General features: G+C 46.8%; 1 protein-coding gene across 4 annotated transcripts in view; it reads left to right on the top strand.

Annotated features, from left to right (window-relative positions):
* Positions 1 to 22,201, top strand: part of PALM2AKAP2 (PALM2 and AKAP2 fusion) — a 377,089-nt gene that overhangs the window by 76,262 nt on the left and 278,626 nt on the right. For all 4 annotated transcript variants that reach the window (XM_036330053.1, XM_036330056.1, XM_036330055.1 and 1 more), the window contains one exon: positions 15,686 to 15,731. In XM_036330053.1, coding sequence (XP_036185946.1) covers positions 15,686 to 15,731 — 46 coding nt within the window. Of the gene's footprint in view, positions 1 to 15,685; positions 15,732 to 22,201 lie in introns of those variants that run through there.

Below are 22,201 nucleotides of genomic sequence, written 5' to 3'. Positions count from 1 at the left end.
ACAGAGATTGAGGCAGAGACCAGAAAAGTTTAGTATTTATTATAATAATCTTTACTAGTTAGAAATTGTTACTTCAGATGGAGCACTTCCAGCGTGCCCAGCGTTGCATGTAATCCATATGAAAACCTCACAGATTGTTGTTATGCCCATTCTGCAGATGAGGACGCTGAGCTTTAGATCGTTTAAGTCGTTTGTCCCCAGGCAGAACCCTAGTAAGTGGAGAACTAGTATTTAACTGAGCTCTGATTTGAAAGACTTTGCTTCATGGACTTCTTCAGGCTTCCTCTTCCCTAAAGTCTAGCAAGTGAGAGTGAACAAGAGACCAATAATCTCCAGAAGGAAGTCCCTCTCACTCATCCAGAAACTCACTATAAGCAAATTCTCTCACTAAAATGCAAATTCTCTCAGTCTCTGTGATTTTGTGTCAGGATACATTACCCTGACACATGCACTGAAGGAGTGTGAGCGAGTTCCAGTGTCCCCTTTTGAATGTCTATTGTTTGAAAGAAGGTTTATGTTCATTATAGATCACTCCAGAGGGAGTATTCAGCTAATCATTACTTAGTATGTTCTATATCTAGACCACAAGGAATACAAATCAGCTAGAAGTAGAATGAACTTAATGTGAATACCTAGAAACAATCTTAATAAATAATGACTTAGATAGCTTTGAATACAAAATTGGCTACATATAAAATAATATTGGAATAAAAGGAAAGTCTAATCCTATGGTGTTTTAAATTTCTGGCAAACCAGTAAGGTACATGGCAAATCTCTTCCCAAATAAAATTGTTGCTTTTCAAAAAAACAACCTGAGTGTCTGCAAGGAGATGAACATGTCAGGGATGACAATATCACTTTGTGGAAGTCTGTGAATGATGTGTGAGGCCATGGCTAAAAGGTAAAACATGCTATCCTATCATATCCACCAGTGTACTTCCTGTAGGGGCTATCAAAATGTCTCAGGGAATGCTGGGAAATGCTTTGTAATTATGCCTCCAAAATAGTTCCTTTTTTGACAATGAACTTTGGCCAGTGGAAGTCTAGTGGCCCCTGGGCTGTAGGCCTAAGTACCCATATTTCATTTAAAGTACTTACCTAATATGGTGGACCTTTCTAATGAAATATTCTCTCAGAGTATAATAAACGTCTATTTTAATGCTATCTGTGTGGAATAGCACTAACACATGCCTTTAAACTCATCGATTGATTACGCTCAGTGGCAGATTTGCCATCTCAGACCTGCAGAGGAAAGTAGAGGAACCAGCAATTTCTTGAAACAGCAGTGTACACGGCTACATGGCGACAGCGCCGCAGGCTCTGTGCTTTCTCACTGCAACCCAGGCTCATGCAACTCACTGAGGACCAGAAAGAAACCTAAATTATTACAGAGGAGCAAATCCATGTGTTTTCTGGCCGCTTGCCTCGAGCTTTGGGAGAATGGGAAATTTTCAAAGGGGAAATGGGAGAACAGCATAGGGGAAGTGATCTTTTTCCTTGGAAGATATGGTTTTCCTACCAGCCGTTCTCCAGGATGCTACGCCTTGTCATTCTGCTCCTTGTCTTAAAGCTGCCCCTTCCTCTCCATCTCTCTGACATTAGACCAGGGAACTGAGACCACAGGCCCTACTCCCAGACGATGAGGAGCAGGCTTTCGCGTAAAACCCCCGAGAACAATCAGACACAGCCCTCAGCTTGATCAGAGGTTCGGTATCAACACAGGAACCTCCTGTGACAGGCACCTGCTTAGTACCTGCCGCGTGGTCCCCGGTTACATCCAGGCCCCTCAGATGCCTAGTGCCGCATGCCGCCGGGAAGCTGCCCTGGCTGCCCACGAACACAGCCGAGCCCGGGAGGAGACGAGGCAGGCTCTCTCCGACTCTCTGATAAGATACGTCAAGTGAGCATTCGTTTCTGTCCCCCGAGTCCTTTCAGGAGGCATTTAAGGAAACAGCGCACACTTAGCACCTCGCTCTTCAGGTTGTGCAGCTCAGGGCATTGTTTTACCCATAATAGGGTCATTTCTGTGTGTGTGGAAGCTGCTGGGTCAACCACCCTGTGGAGGGGGAATAGCATTGTTGCCTGTTTTTGACACAAATGATTTGAGTGTTTTTCAAACACCATTAAATGCCGAAGTCCCTGGCCCTCGATTTGGTCCAGGTGTGACAGCTCAAAGGCCTAGAAGAGTCAAACTGGGCCATCGAGGGGGGCGGGAGATTAACATCAGAACATCAGAGCGGGCTAGCAGGCACAGGATATGAATGTCCAAGCTGTGTCTGCATCTTCTTGCAAATGCCTTGTGGTTTCCTCTACGCCGCCCTCTGCCAGGTCTAAGTTGTAAGCAGAGGGCCTGGCTGCTTGGGCGTAGGACGTGGGATTCAGAGGATCATGAAATCCCCTTGAAGGCAAAGCGGAGAGCATCTTCCCCTATCTGTATTTATTTAATGTTACAGCATCCTTTTGCTGTGTGTCGATTAGGCACAGTGTGTCATTTAAATACCTGATGACAAAGACGCACTTTTTACACGGCAAACCTGTTCTGGGGGGTTTTATTTCATATTTTGTGATTCCTAAAATGTGGAGGCAACACTAACTCTAAGTATTTTTAGAAGGCATGCATTGTCTATCATCTCCATCACGAACAATAAAAGCCAACACAGACCTTCCCATCTATCGAACAAAGTAGATACTGTTAGCCTCAGTTTACCTGGGATGAAATCGAGGCCCCGGGAAGCTGCCCAAGTTTCCCAGCCTGATAAGTATGGAGCTGGTATTTGAGCCCAGAGCAGCCTGGCACCGATGTTTGTACCCACTGTACTAGACTCCCTTTGTACAAATGCCGCTACTCAGCATGTATGAGAGGGCTTAGTACCTGCTGGGGCTGGGCCAAGGGCTCCACACGGATTATCTCCTTTTGCCTGCAAAGCACCCCCATGGGTGAGGCACTGTGAGTTTCATTTGCTGATTGAGGGAGCTGCTCTTAGAGAAATGATGTCATGTCCCCAGGTTTACACTGCACCTTGTAAGCCCTTGAGCTGGGGTTTGAACCCAAGCGCCCATGTGCCCTCCCCGTAACTGACTCTGGATTCTTGCTCCCTGCCACTCCTCTCCCCCATCCCTGAGAGGTCTCCTGGCCCTGCCCATGCAGTGCTTCCATCGGTGCCTCCTCTGCCCACGCTGCCAAAGTCCCTTTCTCCCTGTGAGGTGACATGTTCACAGGGCCCAGGGATCAGGACGTGGACACCTTTGGAGGCCATTGTTCTGTCTACACTAACACCACTCCACCCTTCTCTCTCATGGTCCCTGCGTGATCCTCTGCCTGGTCTCCTGCTCATGTCTTCCCTCTTGCATCACTGGCAGCCGGGGTGATCTTTTCAAATCTCAATACATCCCTTCGCAGCTTGTCTAAACCCGCCCAAGGCCACAATCTGACTGGCAGCGCTCTGGCCTCCTTTCTCACTACCTGACCCCTTGCTCCCTCTGCCCTGTCACACTGGTTTCCAAGGAGCTGAGGCTTTCCATGTGCTGTTCCCTGAGCCCGGGACACTGTTCCCTCAGTACTTGCACGGTTCTGTCACTCGCTCCATCAGGTCTCTCTGATGGACTGCCATGTCTCCATCTCCACACCGCCATCTTCCCTTCAGGTGGTTGGTTTTCTTCGGGGCATTTCTGAAGTTACATTGTAGGGTTCTCTACTGGCAATGCCTCTCTCCCTTCCCTGGAATGAAAGCCGAAAAGGCAGCTTCTTTGTTTTGTTCTCTGCTGATTCCCAGCACCTGGGGCAGGGGAGGTGGGAAGGAGGAAGGAAAGAAGGAAGGAAGGAAGGAAGGAAAGAAGGAAGGAAGGAAGGAAGGAAAGAAGGGAGGGAAGAAGGGAGGGAGGGAGGGAGGGAGGGAGGAAGGGAGGAAGGAAAGAAGGAAGGAAGGAAAAGAAAGAAGGGAATCACTTCTATCTTTTTCAAATGCATATTATTTATAATACAGTTAAATTGTCCCAACATTTAAATAGTCCCACATAGGTACACACTACCAACAGCACAAGCTTGTTACCTGATATTATTAATCTGCCACTTAGAAGCTGTGTGACCAGAAATTCTGTGTGTCAATGTCCTCATCTGTAAAATGGGTATAATAATAATAGTGCTGTGCTCATGGGGCTGGTAGGAGGATTACATTAGTTAAAGCTTGGCAGGCTCTTGAAAGGAATCCAGGGACAGAACAAGTATCATGGAAGAGTTTATTAAATTTAAAAAGCCCAGACTTTTACACTTAAATTCAAACTATCCTCTCCAATACTCAATTCAGCCTTTATTTAATTTAGAATAACATTGGAAACTTTCCATTTTTACTTTACATCAATTGGTTTCTGCTTTATTATGACTTGGGAGGCTACTAGTATACATTCCTGTTAGGTCTAAATGGCAAAAGTACATCCTCCCCATTTTTTCCCCCACCAGTGGTCATATTCTTACCAAATAAGTGTTTCTTCTAAGGACCCCGGCTGCTACCACCTCTTTGTAACTAATAGGATTATCAGAGTTAGGATTTCCCTTGCTTAGAGGGGAAGTGTGAAATCTCATGGCTGCTCTGTAATTTATCCGAAAAGACAGTACCCTTTGCCTGGCTTTCCGGGGTGTTGAGGTCTGAAACCAGACGCTCACTGGTTGCTTGCCTCATTAGGTCATCACCTGAGAAAGGCTGGGGTCCCCTGCCTGAGGAAAAGCCTGCTCCATTTGTCTTGGCTCCAACTAACCTAACAGTGTATTGAATTCCGTGATAGACTGTTTTCCTTGGAAGCCGGAGAGGCCAGTGGTTTTGGATCAAGCTTGAATTCTTGCTGGAAGTTCCAGACTGGACGTCAAATGACTTCACCCAGCAGGAGTGGGGTGGGGTGGGGTAGAGGAGGAGGTGGGGTGGGCCTTTGGAAAAGTGGAATTTGAATATTGGAGACTATTCATCATGGTGTCTTATGAGGTAGAAGCTAACACTGTTTGAGGGTGATGGGGAGAAGCCATTTTATTATCCTGTTCAAACACAGGGTCCTTGTATCTGGTTTTGTTTGTATAGTTTCCATCTAGGATAGAAAGCAGTTCTAAGCTAACCCTGTGAGGCAAGACTGGATTGAAAGGATACCTGTTGTGTATAGAGGCGAGATACACCCCTCCTGAGGAAGGCCACGTGAAGGCCTCTCTACAAGGACGAAGGGCTGGATGGGCATGGGGTCAGACGAAGCTCTGGGTCAGGAGAAGGACAGTAGAGGTAGCCCACACCCAGGTAGGGTTCCTTTAGAGCCTGTGCCTTTTCTCTACCAGCAGCTGTGAGTGGGAACTAAGGAAAGGCAGCTCTCAGAGTGGACAGTGGGCAGCTTGGACAGCCATTGGCGAGGTCAGGGGAGATTCAGGACTGAGCTCGAGTTACCCTGACTTCTGGTGATTTGCATTAGTAACCAAGGTGAGCATCCTGGCCCTTGGGGATAAGTTCACTCTCTTTTCTCTCTCAGTTCCTCTGATATTCTAGGTTTCACAGCAGAAATTTTTCTTTTAAGCTAAGGGCCCATCGGTCTTCTAAGCATGTCTGTGGAAGAATCAAAGGGCTTCCTGAAAGCTCAGAAATTGTATGCAAAATGTTGCATGCATGCGCATTGCCCTGGGGAATAGTCCAAAGTTCCTATCAGGTTCTCAGAAGGATTCTGTGATCTGTCCCGCAAAGCTTAGAGCCACAGCATAGAACACTTTGTATTGTTGTCTCTCAGGATATGTGCAGAATTTGGCAAAGCCAAAATGTCACAAAAAGGTTTGTAGCATCAAAAGACCTTGGATGGCAAATTTTGGAGGTAAGAAGCAAGAGTCAAGAGCATTTGTGAGGAAGGGCCGGTCTAGTCGAAAGGGCTGTATTGGGCATATCTTATCTCAGGCTGTTGTAACAAATTACCACAGACTGGGTGGCTTACAAACATTCATTGCTCATAGTTCTGGAGTCTGGGAAGTCTGAGATCAGGGTGCCAACAGATGCTTCCTATTGAAGGCTTTCTTCCTGGTTTGCAGATGGCTGTCTTCTCACTCTGTCCTCGCAGGGTGATAAGAAAGAGAGAGAAAAGGCAGCTCTCTACTGTCTCTTCCTACAAAAGTACTAATCCCATCATTAGGGCTCCACTATCAGGATCGAACCACCTCCCAAACACCCCATTTCCATCATGTTGGGGATTAGGGGCTCAACATATAAATTTGGGGAGACACCAATATGTAGTCTGTAGCACCTGGTGCTATGCTGAACAAGCAACTCAGGAGCCTTTACTCAAACCCAGGCACATCTATGAGGAAACACATCCAGAGGGATACAGATATCAATGAATAAGCAAGACTGTGTCCATATTATAAAAGAGTTGCTCAGGGGTTGGGCATCCTCCTATGAACCAAGAGGTCATGGTTCGATTCCTGGTCAGGGCACATGCCCGGGTTGTGGGCTCAATCCCCAGTAAGGGGTGTACAGGAGGCAGCCAATCAATGATTCTCTCTCATCATTGATGTTTCTATCTCTCTCTCCCTCTCCCTTCCTCTCTGAAATCAATAAAAATATATTTATTTTTATTCAGAATATTCAGTGAGCACTTACAGTATGCCAGGAGCTATAGATATATTACCTCATTGGATTGTCACAATAATCTTATGAAATGGATGTTGTTCTCTTTCCTATTTTATGGTAGAGTGATGTAAACTCAAAAGGTCAAATGAATTTCTCAAGGTCATTAAGTGGTAGAATTGGGATTTAAGGTCAGGCTGGTCTAGTCCATGCTTCTTCCCAACTTAAGGGAACAGCCATCATGGTGGCTTGTGAGACATTGATTTATCTGACACAAAGTCACATACTATTTAGGAATTGGGAGGAATAACCACTTCTCCTTCCCAAAGGGACTGTCAAGCATACCCTGTGGGAGTGGGATTTCTGCAACTCTGTGGAGTTAACATGAGGAGACTTGGAAAGTTAGAGAAGGGAGGGGGAGGCTGCATTCCAGGCATAGCTCATGGTATGAGAAAGCACCAAATTTGGAGTGGGACAAACAGATGAAGAAGGTGTCAAGTTCTCTGGGGAGGAGTAGAGGGTACTGGAGGCTAAAAAAGGGTAGCGCTCTGGCAAGATGCTGTGGTGACTCAAACAAAGGAGAACCATCTCAGACTCCTAGGAGCCTCTCTCCCCCACCCCACAGAGGGAAGTTCCACACAACGAAGGGGACAGAATCCCAGATGGAAACTGAGCACTTGATCCACAGGGAGAGAACTAATTCAATTCTAGCAGAGAACGAACTCTGTGGTCACAGGAAAAGCTATCTCAATCGCGAGGACTTGTCCACTTGCAAAAGATGGTTTAGTAAGGGCTGGACTTAGAGGAGGAAAGACAGTAACTGAGTGGGGAGAGGGAAACCAAGCAGGACAGATAGGTCCTGGGTCCTGCACAAGCATCACTGATCTTGAATCCAGTTATGGGCGCACAGCCCTGAATCCAACCAGATCTCGGAACCTCCCTGTGCTCCACCCCACCCCAGAAAGACTGTCCTGGGAGAGAAAACAATGGAATGGCATCACAACAGAAGGCAAGCTCAAATTTGCATAGGAAGTGCCCCTGCTAGCTGCCCTGCTAACTCTCCCCCTGGGGGACAGACACTGCTTTCACTGCGGAGGCTTGGAGAGCCCCAGTGTCCATTTCTGAACAGCGGGGCCAGACTCAGGCACTCATGGGAGTCTGGGAACTGCTTTCTCTAATACACAAGATCGGAGTCTTGTTTGTGCTCACACCCTTCTCAGAAGCCAAGGGTGCCCGACACGACAATGAAAACATGTTCCTTCTCCTTTGTCAAGTCAGGACAGGCTCCATCCTGGGGGCCTGAGGAGGGGCTGCCTTCCACGTGCTGGAGTTCCCCAGGGCTCCTGGCTCCCACTCAAGCCCCGCCTCTGTTTCACCCCCCACCTCTCCAAGGATGCCTTCCCCTCTAGTGGGATAAATTTAGCTCCGAAGTAATGCAGAAGAGGAGAGCACATTCATGTAAACACAGACCAAGTAGCTGTCAAATAGAGGCTTGACATACACACACAAATGGCACGAAAGATCCAAGGGTTTCTGTTTCCTTCTCTCCTGCTTCTCTCTGCTTCTTCCATCTGATACTTGGGACGCTTTTCGGCATTTATTGAAGCAAATTAACACGTAGATCAGAATACGTGGCTGTGTCTTCAAACAGATAAAACAGAAGTCACTTGGGCGACTAAGGAATATCGAGAAGTCAGAGAGAGCCCCAGTGGTGTTGGTCGTTTTCATTTACGGGTTTGATCAGAAACCCGTCAGAAACTTGGAAGCCGCTTTGTCTTCGGTGCTAGTGGAGTCTTTTCTCCTGGTGGGTGGAGCCAGCAGCTGCTGCTGAATGTTGTGTGGTCCTCTGAACACTTCCCTACTGACCTGCCAGCATCTCCCTAAGTCCCTAACGTCCCTTTGACTGTAGTGCTTTAAGCACACAGAGCATTTCTAGTTCTCAAAGCACTTTCTCACTCATGGGTTCCTTTAATCCTTATAAGAGCCTTATGTGGGAGTTAACTATCCCTATTCCTAGTTTACAAATAGGAAACCTCAGCTCAGAGTGGTTGAGTGGCTGTCTGAGGTCACACAGTTAGTGGCTGAGTTAGGATTAGGATCTAGAGTGGAGACTTTGTCTTGTGCTCTTCCCACTCTACCTAGAGCTGCTTCTGAGAAAGGCAGTTTGTCCAGGAGGCCCCAGCTGGCAGGGTTACATATTAGTCAGTAGTAATTTTTTAGACTGTTACCTCTCAATGATACAGGCTTGGACAGGTGTGGGGGGGAGGGGCGGCTAAACACAAGTTGGATCCATTTTGACAGTGTATTCAGGGTGGGCTAGGGGTAGACATGGAATATTAAGATGCTGGACGCTCCAAAGGGCATTAGAAAGGCTCAACATCCTAGGTGGTAGGAGCCGAAGATAGACTTTCCAATTACATTATTTATTCCCCAATCAGGAGGGCACACAGGATGTAGTTGATGGGCCACCGTCCATCCACTGCCAACCCGATAGGAACCTCTCTTTTGTCAGCAGTGCTGACTTGCAGAGTGTGTACGGCATTATCAAATCATGGCTAACAATGAAAGTGGTGTTGATGGCCACCCTACCAAAAGGCATTCCAAGCTGACAGGGCATTGTGGTCGTTGTGCTAAGGCAAACTACAACCTCCTCTAAGCTCTCTGAGAAGCCAATGACCCGACTGTGTCTGCTGGCCTTAGAGAACCAAACTGGCCTTCCCAAAGACTTTTTCACTTTGTAGCTAATTCACACCCACATGGAGAATGGACTCCACCAAGAAGCAGTTTTAATGTGTAGGTATGTATCTCTCTTCTAAATACTCCCAAATTAAGCTTTCCTTTCCATCTTTTCCTAGCACTGAATCTATCTCCTCTTAAAAGTCTCTTCTTATTCCTTCTTATTTATAATGATTAAATTGATCTATTCCAAAAGATAAGATTGTAGGTGTCTAAGAATCGTGAAAAGGAGAGTCTGGTGAACAAATTTCTAGACAGTAGATGCTCATCCCTTTTAAAAGATGCAAAGTACCCACTAATGTGAGGAACTTTAATAATACTGAAAGTTCTTAAAAAAAAAAAAAAAGCCTCCATAAAAGGGTGGATAAAATCAAGTCACTGCCTTGATTGGTCTATGACAGGGGTAGGCAACCTTTTTGTGAGTGCATGCCAAAACCAGCAAAATCTCTGACTCAAAATTCTTCTGCGTGCCAACCCTAATTTTTTGAGAACATGTTATGCCTACTTGATATCTCTTAAGGTGTATGTATGTGAAGAACCTTGAAGAAATAAAGTTCATTCGAGCAACAAAAACACAGTATATGATGATGAAAAATACATTTATTTTTTAATGTATACATGTACACTGATAGTCCGACAGAAAACTTTATGACTCCGTTTGATATTATCAGGGGGACTTTTGCTGCTGCATCACTGATGACAGAGATTTTACATCAGGTTTATATTTCGTGACCTTCAGAGATATGCACGAGCTACTACTTTCATCCGTCAGCTACTCCTATTACGAGACTTAACAAAATTCATCACTGAGAACAAAGATTCACAATTGTAAATGGAAGATTATAAGAGAGGGTTTCGTGTGCCAGCAAAAGTTACTGGCGTGCCATATTTGGCACGCGTGCCAGGGGTTGCCCACCCCTTGTCTATGATATTTTTAATGAAGCAATAATTGGGTTGAGTAATTATAACCTAATGTGGCCACTCTCAAGCATTTCATATCTGTTTTTCTGATTTACCACAATATCCCAATGAGGTTAGAGTTATTATCCCACCATGAAAGATGAGGAAAATGAGTCTAAAAGAATTCAAGGTAGTAGTGAGTACATCTGAGGACTGGATTCTAACTTATCTTTAGAGTGTATGCCTTGTCTCTGTGCCACACCCACCTCCTACTTCCTAAACCCACAGTTCAAAACTTTTGTCAATAACAAGACTATTATGAACCAACATCTGAATGTCCAAGAAAGGCAAATGTCACATGATCTCTCACCATCCAGCTGTAATTCCTGATACTCCTGAGAACATCTCAGCTCTTCTATGACTCACAAGTCAATTCACTTCCATCGCCAAAGCTAATCCAGAGCAAAGGAAACCATTAAACTGAAATAGTAACATTCACTTCTAGATAGATGCCCAGTTGCTCATATTGAGTCTGCTACACAGAGACCCTAGTCAACATATATCATCCAACCTAGTCTATTGCCCATGCTGACACTCTGTTCTCTAACTTCTTTCTGTCTTCTTATACCACGGGCACTCCCTATATGAATCTATCCCTCAAATCCTATTGCTAAAAACAGCACATACTTGAAAGCCCATGAACTTTCCCAAATTGTTCACAACCACAGGGGCCAAAAGGGCTCCAAGCACCGTTCCCCTCCTTTTGATTCTGTGCAGCCATCACACATGTTTTGAATGACCACACATTCTGTAAGATCCTAGGCAAAAGAGAGCTAATACAAAACACAAACATTTTAGAGGACATCGGTGTTCCTTTTAAAGTTATTTTGACAAAGGACAGCTTCAAGTTACTATGAAATTTCACACTCTCCACTGCTGTTCAACAAGATTTTAGGTTTTACTCACTCAATGGGCCTCAGCAACTTATATCTCCCTCTCAGTTCAGAGCGCTCCTGTTTTCCCCACAGGCGAATGGGCTGTGATCGGTTGTGGTTCCCAAAGGACTCATACCCTAAAATAGATTTTTAAAATTTTATTAACTAAACATCTATTTTTGCAAATCTAGCATTCCGTATTCTCTCTGTGCAATGCAGCATCTATCAGAAACACCATTAAACAATAACAGGTAGTGCTTATGCAACACAATTTACTGTGCCTGCAAGGACCAGTGGTTTGTTACATGCATTATGCACTATTGTAACAGATCTTTCCAGGTTTTAAATGTGTGTGTGGGCAAAAGGTCACTGATATTAACACTGGACTAGGATTTCTTTGTAATACCAAGCCGTAGCCTAATGTCTGGCATAGAATAGCGATACAATAGAAGCTTATGAACGAATTTGGGGTTATAAATGTCTGTGTTTGTAATGGATTCACTGATTTTTAAACTTAGAGATTTGAGGGGAGGAGTGAGGAAGAGGAGAAAATGTTTTCCCTTTGCTCTCTGGCCAAGCATTAGTCCTTCATTTCACATGCCTCTGCTTCACTTAGGATTCTTAGTCGCAAGCAACAGAAACTGATTCTAGTGGTAGGAGCGGAGCAGGCATGAGTAGCTCACAGAACAGCTGGGGAGAAGAGAGAAGGGGCTTGGGCGATGGGCAGGACCAAGGGTGAGCTACCCACCTGAAAGATTTATCTAACGCTGTGTCTTCAAGATCCTGGGCAGGTGCACCCGCCTGACTGAGCCCAGACTGCACGCCATGCCATAGGTTCCAGGGGCCTGGGGAAGCAAGTGTCTGGCATTTCCCAGCTTCCGTGATGAGAGGTGGCACTGACTCTCACTAGGGCTCATAGTATGGGAATTCCCCGAAGATGGAAAGGGATTCGCAAGTTAGGCAGCCAATGTTTATGAAAAAGTCCACCATACTTCCAGCTGGCTGAAACCCCAGGGTTCAGCGTTCTAGAGTTCTTCTCTCCTTTGCCTTTTTGGCATACCTGCTTTGACAACCCTCAACACTGAATAAACACAATCACTGCACATCACGGGCCTCAGCTGTTTAAAAACCACGAAGGAAGTATACACAACTGGTCATGAGTCTTTTGTCTATTTCTAGTAAAACTCAGTCAGTCCAATGGTTCTAAACCCACCTCTAACCCCTTCCTCACCCCATAGAAATGTAATTCTGTACATGTATTCCGAGAGATGTGCCCCAGGAAATTCTGATGCATACTTCTGGTTGGCAAACATGTTTTAGTTTTTTTTTCCCCGCTTTCCACAACTTCTTTACAAACCATTTCTATTTTTCCGAATTCCCCCACTGCTATTCCATCAGTCTCAACCAATGACCCTCCCATTAGCTGGGAAAAGTAGGCCATCTAATGCACGCTCACTCACTATCAACTTCTCTCCCCTTCACCTTATCATTTCTTCTGTCTTTACCCACTCCATTTTCCTGCCCTCCTTTGTTAGTTCTTGTTTTCCTAAGGCTAAACAGGCTGCCAGTGCTCACATGGATGCTCTTTGGTCCAATCTGAGACCTAGTACTTATCTTCCCTTTGACTGTGTCTTTGACCTCATTTCCATGATGCTTAATCCCCTTTGGTCCTGAAACATTCAAGTCTCACCTGACTTAATAACCCTCAACTTGACCCTGCTTCCCGTAGACGACCTTCTAGTTCCCCTTGACCCCCCCCCACTCCCCTCCCCCTTCATCCTTCACATGCAAGGATTTGAAAGGAGTGGTTTGTTCTCATGGATGCTTCATTCTCCACTCTCCGTAAATTGCTTCCAGGTTCATTCTCAACACACACGCTGCTCTTTCAGTGTCACCCATGGCTTCCCAATGGCCTCTTCTTAGTTTGTGTCCTTGACCTCTCAGAAGCATCTGACCTTATTGAAAACCCCTTTCCTCCTGATGTGGCTTTTGGTACAAATATCCCTCCTAATTTTTCCTTCTACTCCTCAGATGATACATTCTTGGTCTCCTCAGCTGGGCTTTCTCCTCTTCTTCTATTCTTTTCCCTCTGGCCATTCTCATTGCTTTAGCTATAACCTCAAAGTAAATGGCATCCAGATACGTGCCATCAATCCTGATCCTTCTACGCATCCTGAGGTTCAGATCTTTCCAGCTGGTAACTTTTAAAGGGTGCTCAGGCCCTTCTCCTACCCCATTTCTTCTTCCTTGACTCCTTTTTAAGAATTTATTGTGGCAAAATATACATAACATAAAATTTGCCAATGAAAGCACTTTTAAGTGCACAGTTCAGTGACATTAAGTCTATCCACATTGTTGTGCTCCTCTGAGTGTTAAGAACACGGGCTCTGCGGAGTCTAGTCTGAGTTTCAATCCCAGCTCTATGGCGCTGGCTGTGTCTCTCCACCTCTCTGGCCTCACTTTCTTCATCCTGTTATTCTCTACTGCTGTTGGCTACGCTGTCACTGTCCTGAAGTAATAACAGTTTTGTTCATGTGTGAGCAAAACACCCTCAGAGGACTTGTCTTGCGGGAGCTGGGGCGGGAAGTGAAGAGAAAGTGAGAGGTTTGAAGACATGGATGGGTTTTAGCCAGAAGTAGAAGTTTGGATATATTGGAATGGGATTGTCAAATCTGGCATTGGCCTGGCTTTATGACACAAATAGCTCCACCTACACCCGTCACGAAAAGGAAGGAAAAACAACCAGTAAAACTGTTTGGGTGGCTGCTTCAGTCTTCAGGGAGGGGAGTAATTGATCATCAAGTGACAGGTAAAACCTCCGTGAAAGTTGAAAAGGCAGTTTGTGTTGTGAGAATTTGCCCAGGAAAGAGGAGATTTGGCAAAATTTGATGTGTATACCTTTTAAAACACCTTCTTAAATCCTGTATTTGAGAAGCATCAAGGATCTCAAAAGGACACTCTAGTTGTTTGTTGCTGTTATTTTGAAGGAAAGTCTGCTTATGAAAGTTGGGGATTCTAGCAGATTTCGCTCCTAAATGTTAAGAAATATTTCATTTGTATTTTAGTATTTATTTATTTTTGGACCGATCTTATCCACCTCTCACATCCTGCCCAGTGCCTGTCACAGAAGAGGTGCTCTGGCACTGTCTTCTGTGTTGGTAATGAAGAGGTGAAGTATTTAATCTTTAATTAAAAATTATTTTTATTGATTTTAGAGAGGAAGGGAGAGCAAGAGAGAGAGAGAGAGTTAGAAACATCACTGACGAGAGAGAATCATCGATTGGCTGCCTCCTGCATGCCCCACACTGGAGATCCAGCCCTCACCAGGGCATGTGCCCTGACAGGGAATCGAACCGTGACCTCCTGGTTCATGGGTGGACACTCAACCTCTGAACCACCCCAGCTGGGCAGCAGGTGAAGTATTTGCGTGCCCAGATTCTACTTTCCCTTTTAGACTGTGTTGAAGTATAGACACTCACGAATTTCAGCCCAGAATGTCACAGAGTAAGAATAGAGTAGATTGCCCTGTACGAAGCACCTTTATCTCCTTCATTATGGGCAACTTTGGCCCTCCGTTTTTCTCATGAAGTAACTGAGGTTCAGAGTGGTTAAGTGAGTTGCCCAGGGTTTCACAGCTAATAAGCTGTCCAGCCAGCCTAACTGAGCACCAGGACTACAAACACATTTGGCCGCACAGGAGCCTGTTTGGAGCTAGACCTTGGCGGGTGGCCTTGAGGTTTCAGTACCGCCATCTAGGCATGTGGGCGAGGCAACACTTCCCTATTGGAAATGTCCCCACTTGGAGCCCAAGCATCGGACATAAACTGGAGGCCTCAGCTGGACCGTTGGGGCATGTGCTCAGCCCCTCCACCCCCCACTTTTTTTTCTTTTCTCTTTTTTTTTAACCAGAGGCCCCTTGGCTGGCATCTGCTCCCTGGAGGCGCCCCCTCCTCTTGCCCCAGAGAGCGCGTGTCCACCCAGGAGCGCAGGCTGTGCGCCCTAGCGGCTCGCAGTGCGCCCCAAGTGCCCGCCCGCAGGCGCGCTGCCTGTCCGCGCCTTGGGGACCACCCCACTCCCACCCGCGGCGACCGCCCCAAGGTCTCTGCCCTCCGAGAGCCTCTGGGGGCCGCGTCCCGTCCGAGGGTCCCGCATACCCCAGGGGGCGGAGCGAGGGCCCAGACGTCGGGGCGGAGAACCAGCCCAGGGCCAGCGCGCCCTCCCAGTGGCTGCCCTGGGCCCACGTTCCGACGAGCGCGGCCAGCGGCGGCGGCGGGAGCTGCAGTGAGCGCGGCGCTGGGGCGCAGCCAGGCGGCCGGGCGGGCGGGGGCCAGAGGCTGAGCCGGGCCAGCCAGCCGGGGAGCCAGCCGCGCGCACAGCTCTGCCCGCAGCCCCCTGAGCGCATCCCGGCCGCCCCTCGGCTCTCCCCGAGTCTATCCAAGCCCGCCCCCCGCCCGAAGTGCCCATCAATTTCCTTGAGTGACTACAGCGTGTGTTTTTTCTCTCTCTCCTTTCCCCTCCCTGTGTGCCCTTCTCCAGGATGGCAGAAGCAGAATTGCACAAGGAAAGGCTGCAAGCCATAGCCGTAAGTCCACTTTCATTTTATTTTCTTGCTCTATTGTCTGGGATGCAAAGGGTCCTGGAGTGTTTTGGGCCATCGACATTCCAGCACAGTAGCCGCGGGGCATGTGTTGGGGGGGATAAAAGTCTGTCAGGGCTCAGCTATGCTGCTTTTTCTTTTACAAGATTGAAACCCCCAGGCGCGCGTTGGGCTGGGGATTTGAATGTGGAAAATTGGCTTAGAAATAAGATGCTACTGGGCTTTGGGGAAAGACTAAACAGACACTTGGTTGGAGGGAGATGCTGGGAGTGGGGGCGCTGGGGCGGGGGGCGGTGATTCCTGGAGTATTATCACCCCGTGCTCAGGGATACCTCTGACTTCATACCCTGGAGAGGGAGAGCTCAGTGACCAGAATGGCGCTGCCATCCCCTCTGCGGAAACCCGTTCTCTGCTAAGTGGAAAACCAGCAGCCGGCCCCGCTGCCAGCCACGCGGTAGAACCTCCTCCCTGAAACCAGGCAGGAGCGTTAATTTTCCCTGTTCTACTTGATATTGACAAGGGCACTGGCCCAAGCCACCACCCTGGAAGGGTCTGGGGATTTCTCATAGCTTATGTGGGTCCTGGGAGTAATATTCCAACAGAACCTCTCTCTTATGGGTATGGATAATGTAAAAACCTACTTTCAGCATACAAAGGAGCAACCAGTTTTGGCTAATTGTATATGCACTTTCAGAAAAGTGTACCCATATGTACTGAGAGAGAGAGAGAGAGAGAGAGAGAGAGAGAGAGAGAAAACTCTCGGAGACTGCCTAGATTTGAGCAAGCTTGCACAGTGTTGCCAATGATCTACAGATGTGGTATTTTTACTGGAGCCACCACAGCTGGATTATATATTTCCTTTGCAGATGAGGGAATGATTACTGCTGCTATATGAAATAATAACAATTAAAAGAGAAGGTCTGTTAACATATTGGCATACAGGAATCTCCAGACATTTTTCTACTTAAGTACTTTTCTTTCCCCCCTTTTGGTCCAGGAGTTCCCTGGAAACACATAAATTTATTGGAGAAATAGTGTGTAATGTTCTGGAAGCAACGCGTATTAAAGTGTTTTTAAAATCCTTTGGACAGCTTCTTCACTGGGAAAAGGGCATGCAGGCCCTTCTTTTTTTTAAAGAAGCGTTTGATATGGTGTCCGTGGCTCTGAGACCCTCGTTATCAAACTCTTCAAGTCGTAAATGTCTTAGAGAGGTCACCACTGAAGTGAGAGAGTTGGCTGGCAATGTTGAAATGCTGTGGTCTGCCCATCGAGCAATCTTAGAGTTCTGGTCCTCAGAGCTCAGGAGGGCTGCTCTTTCTTTTCTGTCCCTCCCCCTTTTGTGCATGTGGATCTTGATGGTTAACGAGGTTGTTTCTGGTTTCTGACGTGAGCGGCCAGGCAGTGTGGCCAGTGTGGCGTGCGCTTGATAAGAATGGAGACATTCAGTTATTGGTGCCATGTAGCTGGTGGGTGTTTTTATATCAACTGAATAATAGGCTGCTTGAACCGTCCCTGAAGTGGCTGCTCCAGAGAACAGTCGGTTGCCCCCACAGGCTGCTGCTGAAAGTGCCCAACAGTTGGCACAGTTTCTGCCTTTGCACGACCAGCTTTGCTGGATGCCCGAGGAACAGCTGAGCTTCATGAAAGGACTTGCTTTCTGAACGGGGAGCCAGGAGCAGCCCACACCGGGGCCACCCCTTTCCAAACGGGGTTGAGTAATCCCAGCAGGGCCCAGTGGAGTTTCGAGAAAGATCTAGACAGTCTTTTAGAATTCTCCTCAGTGTGTGCGAAGAATAAACACAAATACTTGTGCTTGTTTAGTTATGGACTTGAGTTTCCCTAGATACTGGGAAGCTATTGATGATTCTCTTGAATGTATCAGCCTCAGTGAATTACAGGGTCCCCCAAAATGTATAGACAGTGTTTATTAAAATACATTTCACTTAACAGCTATCAGTTGTTAAAGTGTGTATACATTTTTGTGGGGGACACCCTGTATATGTTATTGTCAGTGCAGGTTTTCTAACAGTGAAATCACTCTGTAAGTGTGTGTGTGATTGAGAGAGAGAGAGAGAGAGAGAGAAGTGGGAGTCTTGTGACCATATCAGTCATTCACTTTATGCCGTGCTTTGGCTTTAGTGCACACTCTCCAATCCAGCAAACCCTGCCTCTGCCACCTTCTTGCAGTGTTCAAGGGTCCCGGAGGCGCTCACAAGCCTGCCCTCAGAGCCTCGCTCTCCTGGAGTCTCAGTGGAGATGGGAGGGAGGATGAGGACGAGTCCTCACCTCTTCACCAGCTTGGGCTCCTCTCCAAGAGGCAGAGCAGATAGACTGGGACTACAGTCAGTAGGTCTGGGGCAGTCTTTAGTCCGGGTCTCAGTTCCGTCATCTGGAAGATGGACTCATGAGTTCTACCTATCTGTGGCATAGGAGGTGAAGTACCTGGCAATACATTTGCCATTGGATGGTGTTGAGGCAGAGCCCCCAATTCCTGTCAGCTCTGCTGCCTTGTCCTGTGGGGGTCAGAGGCAACCTGTCGGAAGGGGAAAGTCTGAATAGCCATGTTTATCCTCTCCTTTCACGCACTGAAGGCCAAGGCTCTGTTCAGAGTCACTTCCTCTGGCTGCTTCAGACACAGGTGCGGTGACGTCACCTGAGGATTCATTCAACGTGTAGCTGCAGAATGCTTCTCCTGGGAAGTTACTGGCAACACCCAAAAGTCAGTGTCGCCACGTTTCAGCCACCAGAGGGAAGATTTTACCCTTTGTGCACGGAAGTTCTGGAAGGTCTTGTGAGCAGCATCCCTGTCATCTGAAGAGAATGAAATACCCCAAAACTCTGGCTCTTTAACCGAATCTTCCAGCTGAGTCCAGAGACCAGTCAATGAGCACAGATGAATCTCATTCTGTTTCCTGCCAAAAGCAGCACAAAGTCCATCTTTGATCACTGTCTCTGTTCCCAGGTGCCCCTTTCATCTGTAGGGACACTCCCCACTCCCAAAGCTGTAAAGTTAAAAGACAGCAAAATGCTTCTGTGGCAGAATGAATGTGATTAACAAATCCAGTGATTGGTAATACAGTTGTCATTTATGGAACATTATTCGCCAAGGCACGGTGTGATATGCATTTGTTTGTTTTTTAACCTTAAGCTGTTAACAGTCTAATGAAGGAAAGAGAAAAGCACATAAACAATACAGTACAGAGCCAGGAGCCCTGATGCAACTTGGAGGACCTGTGAACACTTCCCCAGAGAGGAGACATTTGAGCAAGGTTTGAATTGGGGGTAAAATAAAATATAAAGTAACAGCATAACCTTCCCAATGAGCAGAAAGCATTTACTTATTTGTTTGTTGTTAGGTTTTTATTATTATTTATTTGGATCAGTTAGTATGAGAAAGGAAAGGCCAAAGACATGAAGAAGTTAAGTCAGTCGGCAACAGTACAAGCTCAGTAGTGAGACTGAAGTGCATTTTAACACCCACTCTGTCATTTAATCCTAATACCAAACTGATGAGGTGGAACAACGATGTTACCCATGTTTTATAGATGAAGAGCCCAACATTAACAGATAGTGTCAAGCCAGGAGTTGAACCCACACTGCGGGGCACTGGAACCCCCATATTGACGATTACTCTGAGCTGCTCCCAAGATGGTGGCAGCCTCTCACGATTTTCCCGTGAGCTCGCTGTGCAGCTGTTTCTAGCAGCCTCCGTGTGTGTCCAAGCGGGAGAAGCAGACTGACTCAGTAGCATTGGGAAAGTCTGAGACAAACCAGGAGGCCCACATCCTTTTGAGACTCTTCCAAGCTGAGTTTCAGTGCATGGGAACCCCCGATGGAAGCTGGAACTGAATGAGTAACAGTCCCTTGGGGAAGAAGTGCTGGGTCTCAATGGAAACCAACTCTCGGGAAAGATGTGATATCTGCACATCCAAGAGGAAGAAAGTTTTCCTTGGGCACATGCAAAGATAACTAAATATCACAGAGCTGGTCTTGGGCACAAATCCTCAGAGCCAAGTGGACAAGGCCTCGGGCCTGCTCCAGGGACCAACGTGAGTGTGTGCCTATGTGCTGAGATAGGAGATGTCAGTGTCTCCTACACTCTGTCTTTAGTAAATGTTGTCATTGAATCAGAACCCACCCTATGGAATAATAAAAACGATCTTTTGCATTTGTACAGCACTTTATGTTTTTTAAAAGCAGCCTACACATTACCTTAATTCTGAACTGTTCGAGGTAGGTCTCATTATCTCCACTTTACAATTGAACATGCAGAGCTATCCAAGCTCACACAATGAAATGTGGAGGAAGTGTATTGCGTCCAGGCTCTCCTGACTCTCAGTTCTTTGTGTTAGTGGCACAGCTGGCCTTGGATGGGCGCTCTGCTAGGGGTTGGAGCTGCCATAGGATCCTTCTGAGCTAGAGTCCTAGGAGGGTGGGGGAAGGGCTGGGGTGAGTTTGGGGTTAGGTGGGCCTGGATGTGCCTCTTCGGAATCTGCACTTTTCTGAGTCTCACTTTGGGCCCCTGTCCCTCTTGAAACGCTTGCCTCAAGGGTGGGGGTAGTGGGTCTGTGGCTCTACCTTACCCTGTTTTCTGTTGAGAAGGCCTGTGTGTAGGTGGGTAGTGCAGGCTGGCTCTGCCCCGCACTTTGCAGGGAAACACTTTTGGTGTTGCCTTGGATTCATCTCTCAGCGTCTCTTCATAAGGCCTTACGTACCAGGGTTGGAGTGTGGGACCAGGGGCCAAGGAGGCCAAGCAGCCCGCTTTTCCCCAAGCCTCTCAGATGGGCCTGCAGAGCCTGAGCAAAAGATCCAGCCCAGCCCCACTGCCCAGGTCAGGGATCCCTCAGGGGGCTAACAGACTTAAACCCAAGCCTACAGTCACGAAAATGACAAGGTTATGGGGCCACCCCCATACATGTGCCCTGTGAATCTCTGCCAGTGGCAGGCAGCTGGCAGAGGACTGGAGAATTGAATATGCTGGCCCCTTATTTGTTATCTTCCATCTCAGAGACACAGATGATGCCCTCCTTCTAAAGTTCCAAGTCAAGACCCCCCAAAAATGGGTTGTCCCGGACATTGGTGCTGAGGAAGGGGTCACCCCAGCTGAGTCTGTAGGGCCACCCAGCAGATAGTTAACACTTGGAGCCCCTTTGGAGCCATTGCCGACTCTGGGAGTGCTGAGGCAGGCCTTGCACAAACATTCACAAGGGCCATGCACCTCTCTAGACGCTTTTTTGGGTACCTCTGAGTAGTTCAGGCTTTAGCTTCTTGGGCCAAAGAGCAGCTTTTTGGGCAAGGGCCTGAGAAATATAGCAGTCATTATTAAAAAGCCACCCGGAGGCGTATGGATTACGATTTGTCAATATTTAGAGGAAAACCAGGGCTCAGTAGAGGCAAGTCTACATTTCTTTGGGGCTACTCAACACTTCTGGGAACCCTGCTGTGGGTCCTTTGAAGTACCCACATTTTATCACTGATCCCTTTTGGAGATGTTACCAACTCGCTTGGCAGTAAGAGTTGGTCATCATGTGGTATGACAATGACTGAGACATCAAATGGGCATTGACCATGGTCCCTTGGGCTGGCAGCACAAGTTAACGAGCATGGATTCTGGTGTCCAAAGCGTAGGCTCAAGTTTGCTGTTCTGTTAGTGTCTGTATGACCTTCCTGTGTCTCGGTTTCCTCATCTGTCAGATGGGCATAATGATCTTACCCACCTCATGGAATTACTCTGAAAGTCATTTGAGAATTTAATGTGAAATGCTCAGAGCAAGGATGCAGAAAAGACAGTGTTTTATTTATACTAAGTGAATCAACAAATCATAACTCATGCATCTTTACACAGAGAGTGGACACCAAGGGCTAAAGATGAAGTCAATTCATTTCAACATTTTTGCCAAGCTGAGAAATTTCAGATGAAGATAGTAACTGCTGAAAGTTTCCAACACATGAGGAGAGTAATAACAATAAAAAGAATTGGGTATGGTGGGCAGGAGTTGCAAAAGGCTCCGGTGGCCAGCACGTAACATAAATGAGTGACACAGATCGAGTGGGAAATTGTGAGAACCTGGAAGGCAGATACAATTTTGATACAGTTCGTGTATCAAATTTTAATGTTGACACAATAAAATTTCTTTTGGTCAACAGGTCGACCTTTTGTGACCTCCAGATGTAGGTAGAGCTTGAACTTTACAATGTGCTTTCCTTATGCTTAACTTATTTGAATGTCATAAGGATACCGCACGCCCTAGATCTTTCATAATGTTACAACAGCAGGTTGTATTTTCACCAGGACTTTGTGAGTTTGGTCTCCAAATATTTGGATCATTGGGGGAAAAGTGCTTTTTGCTATATCTTTTGATATTATGTCAGCTCCTTGCAATCACTGACATTGTATCTCAGAATATTCCCATCTAGGTAGGTGATTGCTGTCTCAAAATTAACAGAAAAATTTA

This window comes from Myotis myotis, unplaced genomic scaffold (assembly GCF_014108235.1).
Source record: "Myotis myotis isolate mMyoMyo1 unplaced genomic scaffold, mMyoMyo1.p scaffold_m19_p_12, whole genome shotgun sequence".
Lineage (NCBI taxonomy): Eukaryota > Metazoa > Chordata > Mammalia > Chiroptera > Vespertilionidae > Myotis > Myotis myotis.
The sequence above is the reverse complement of the archived record's forward strand: the minus strand, read 5'-3'. Positions and strand labels throughout refer to the sequence as shown.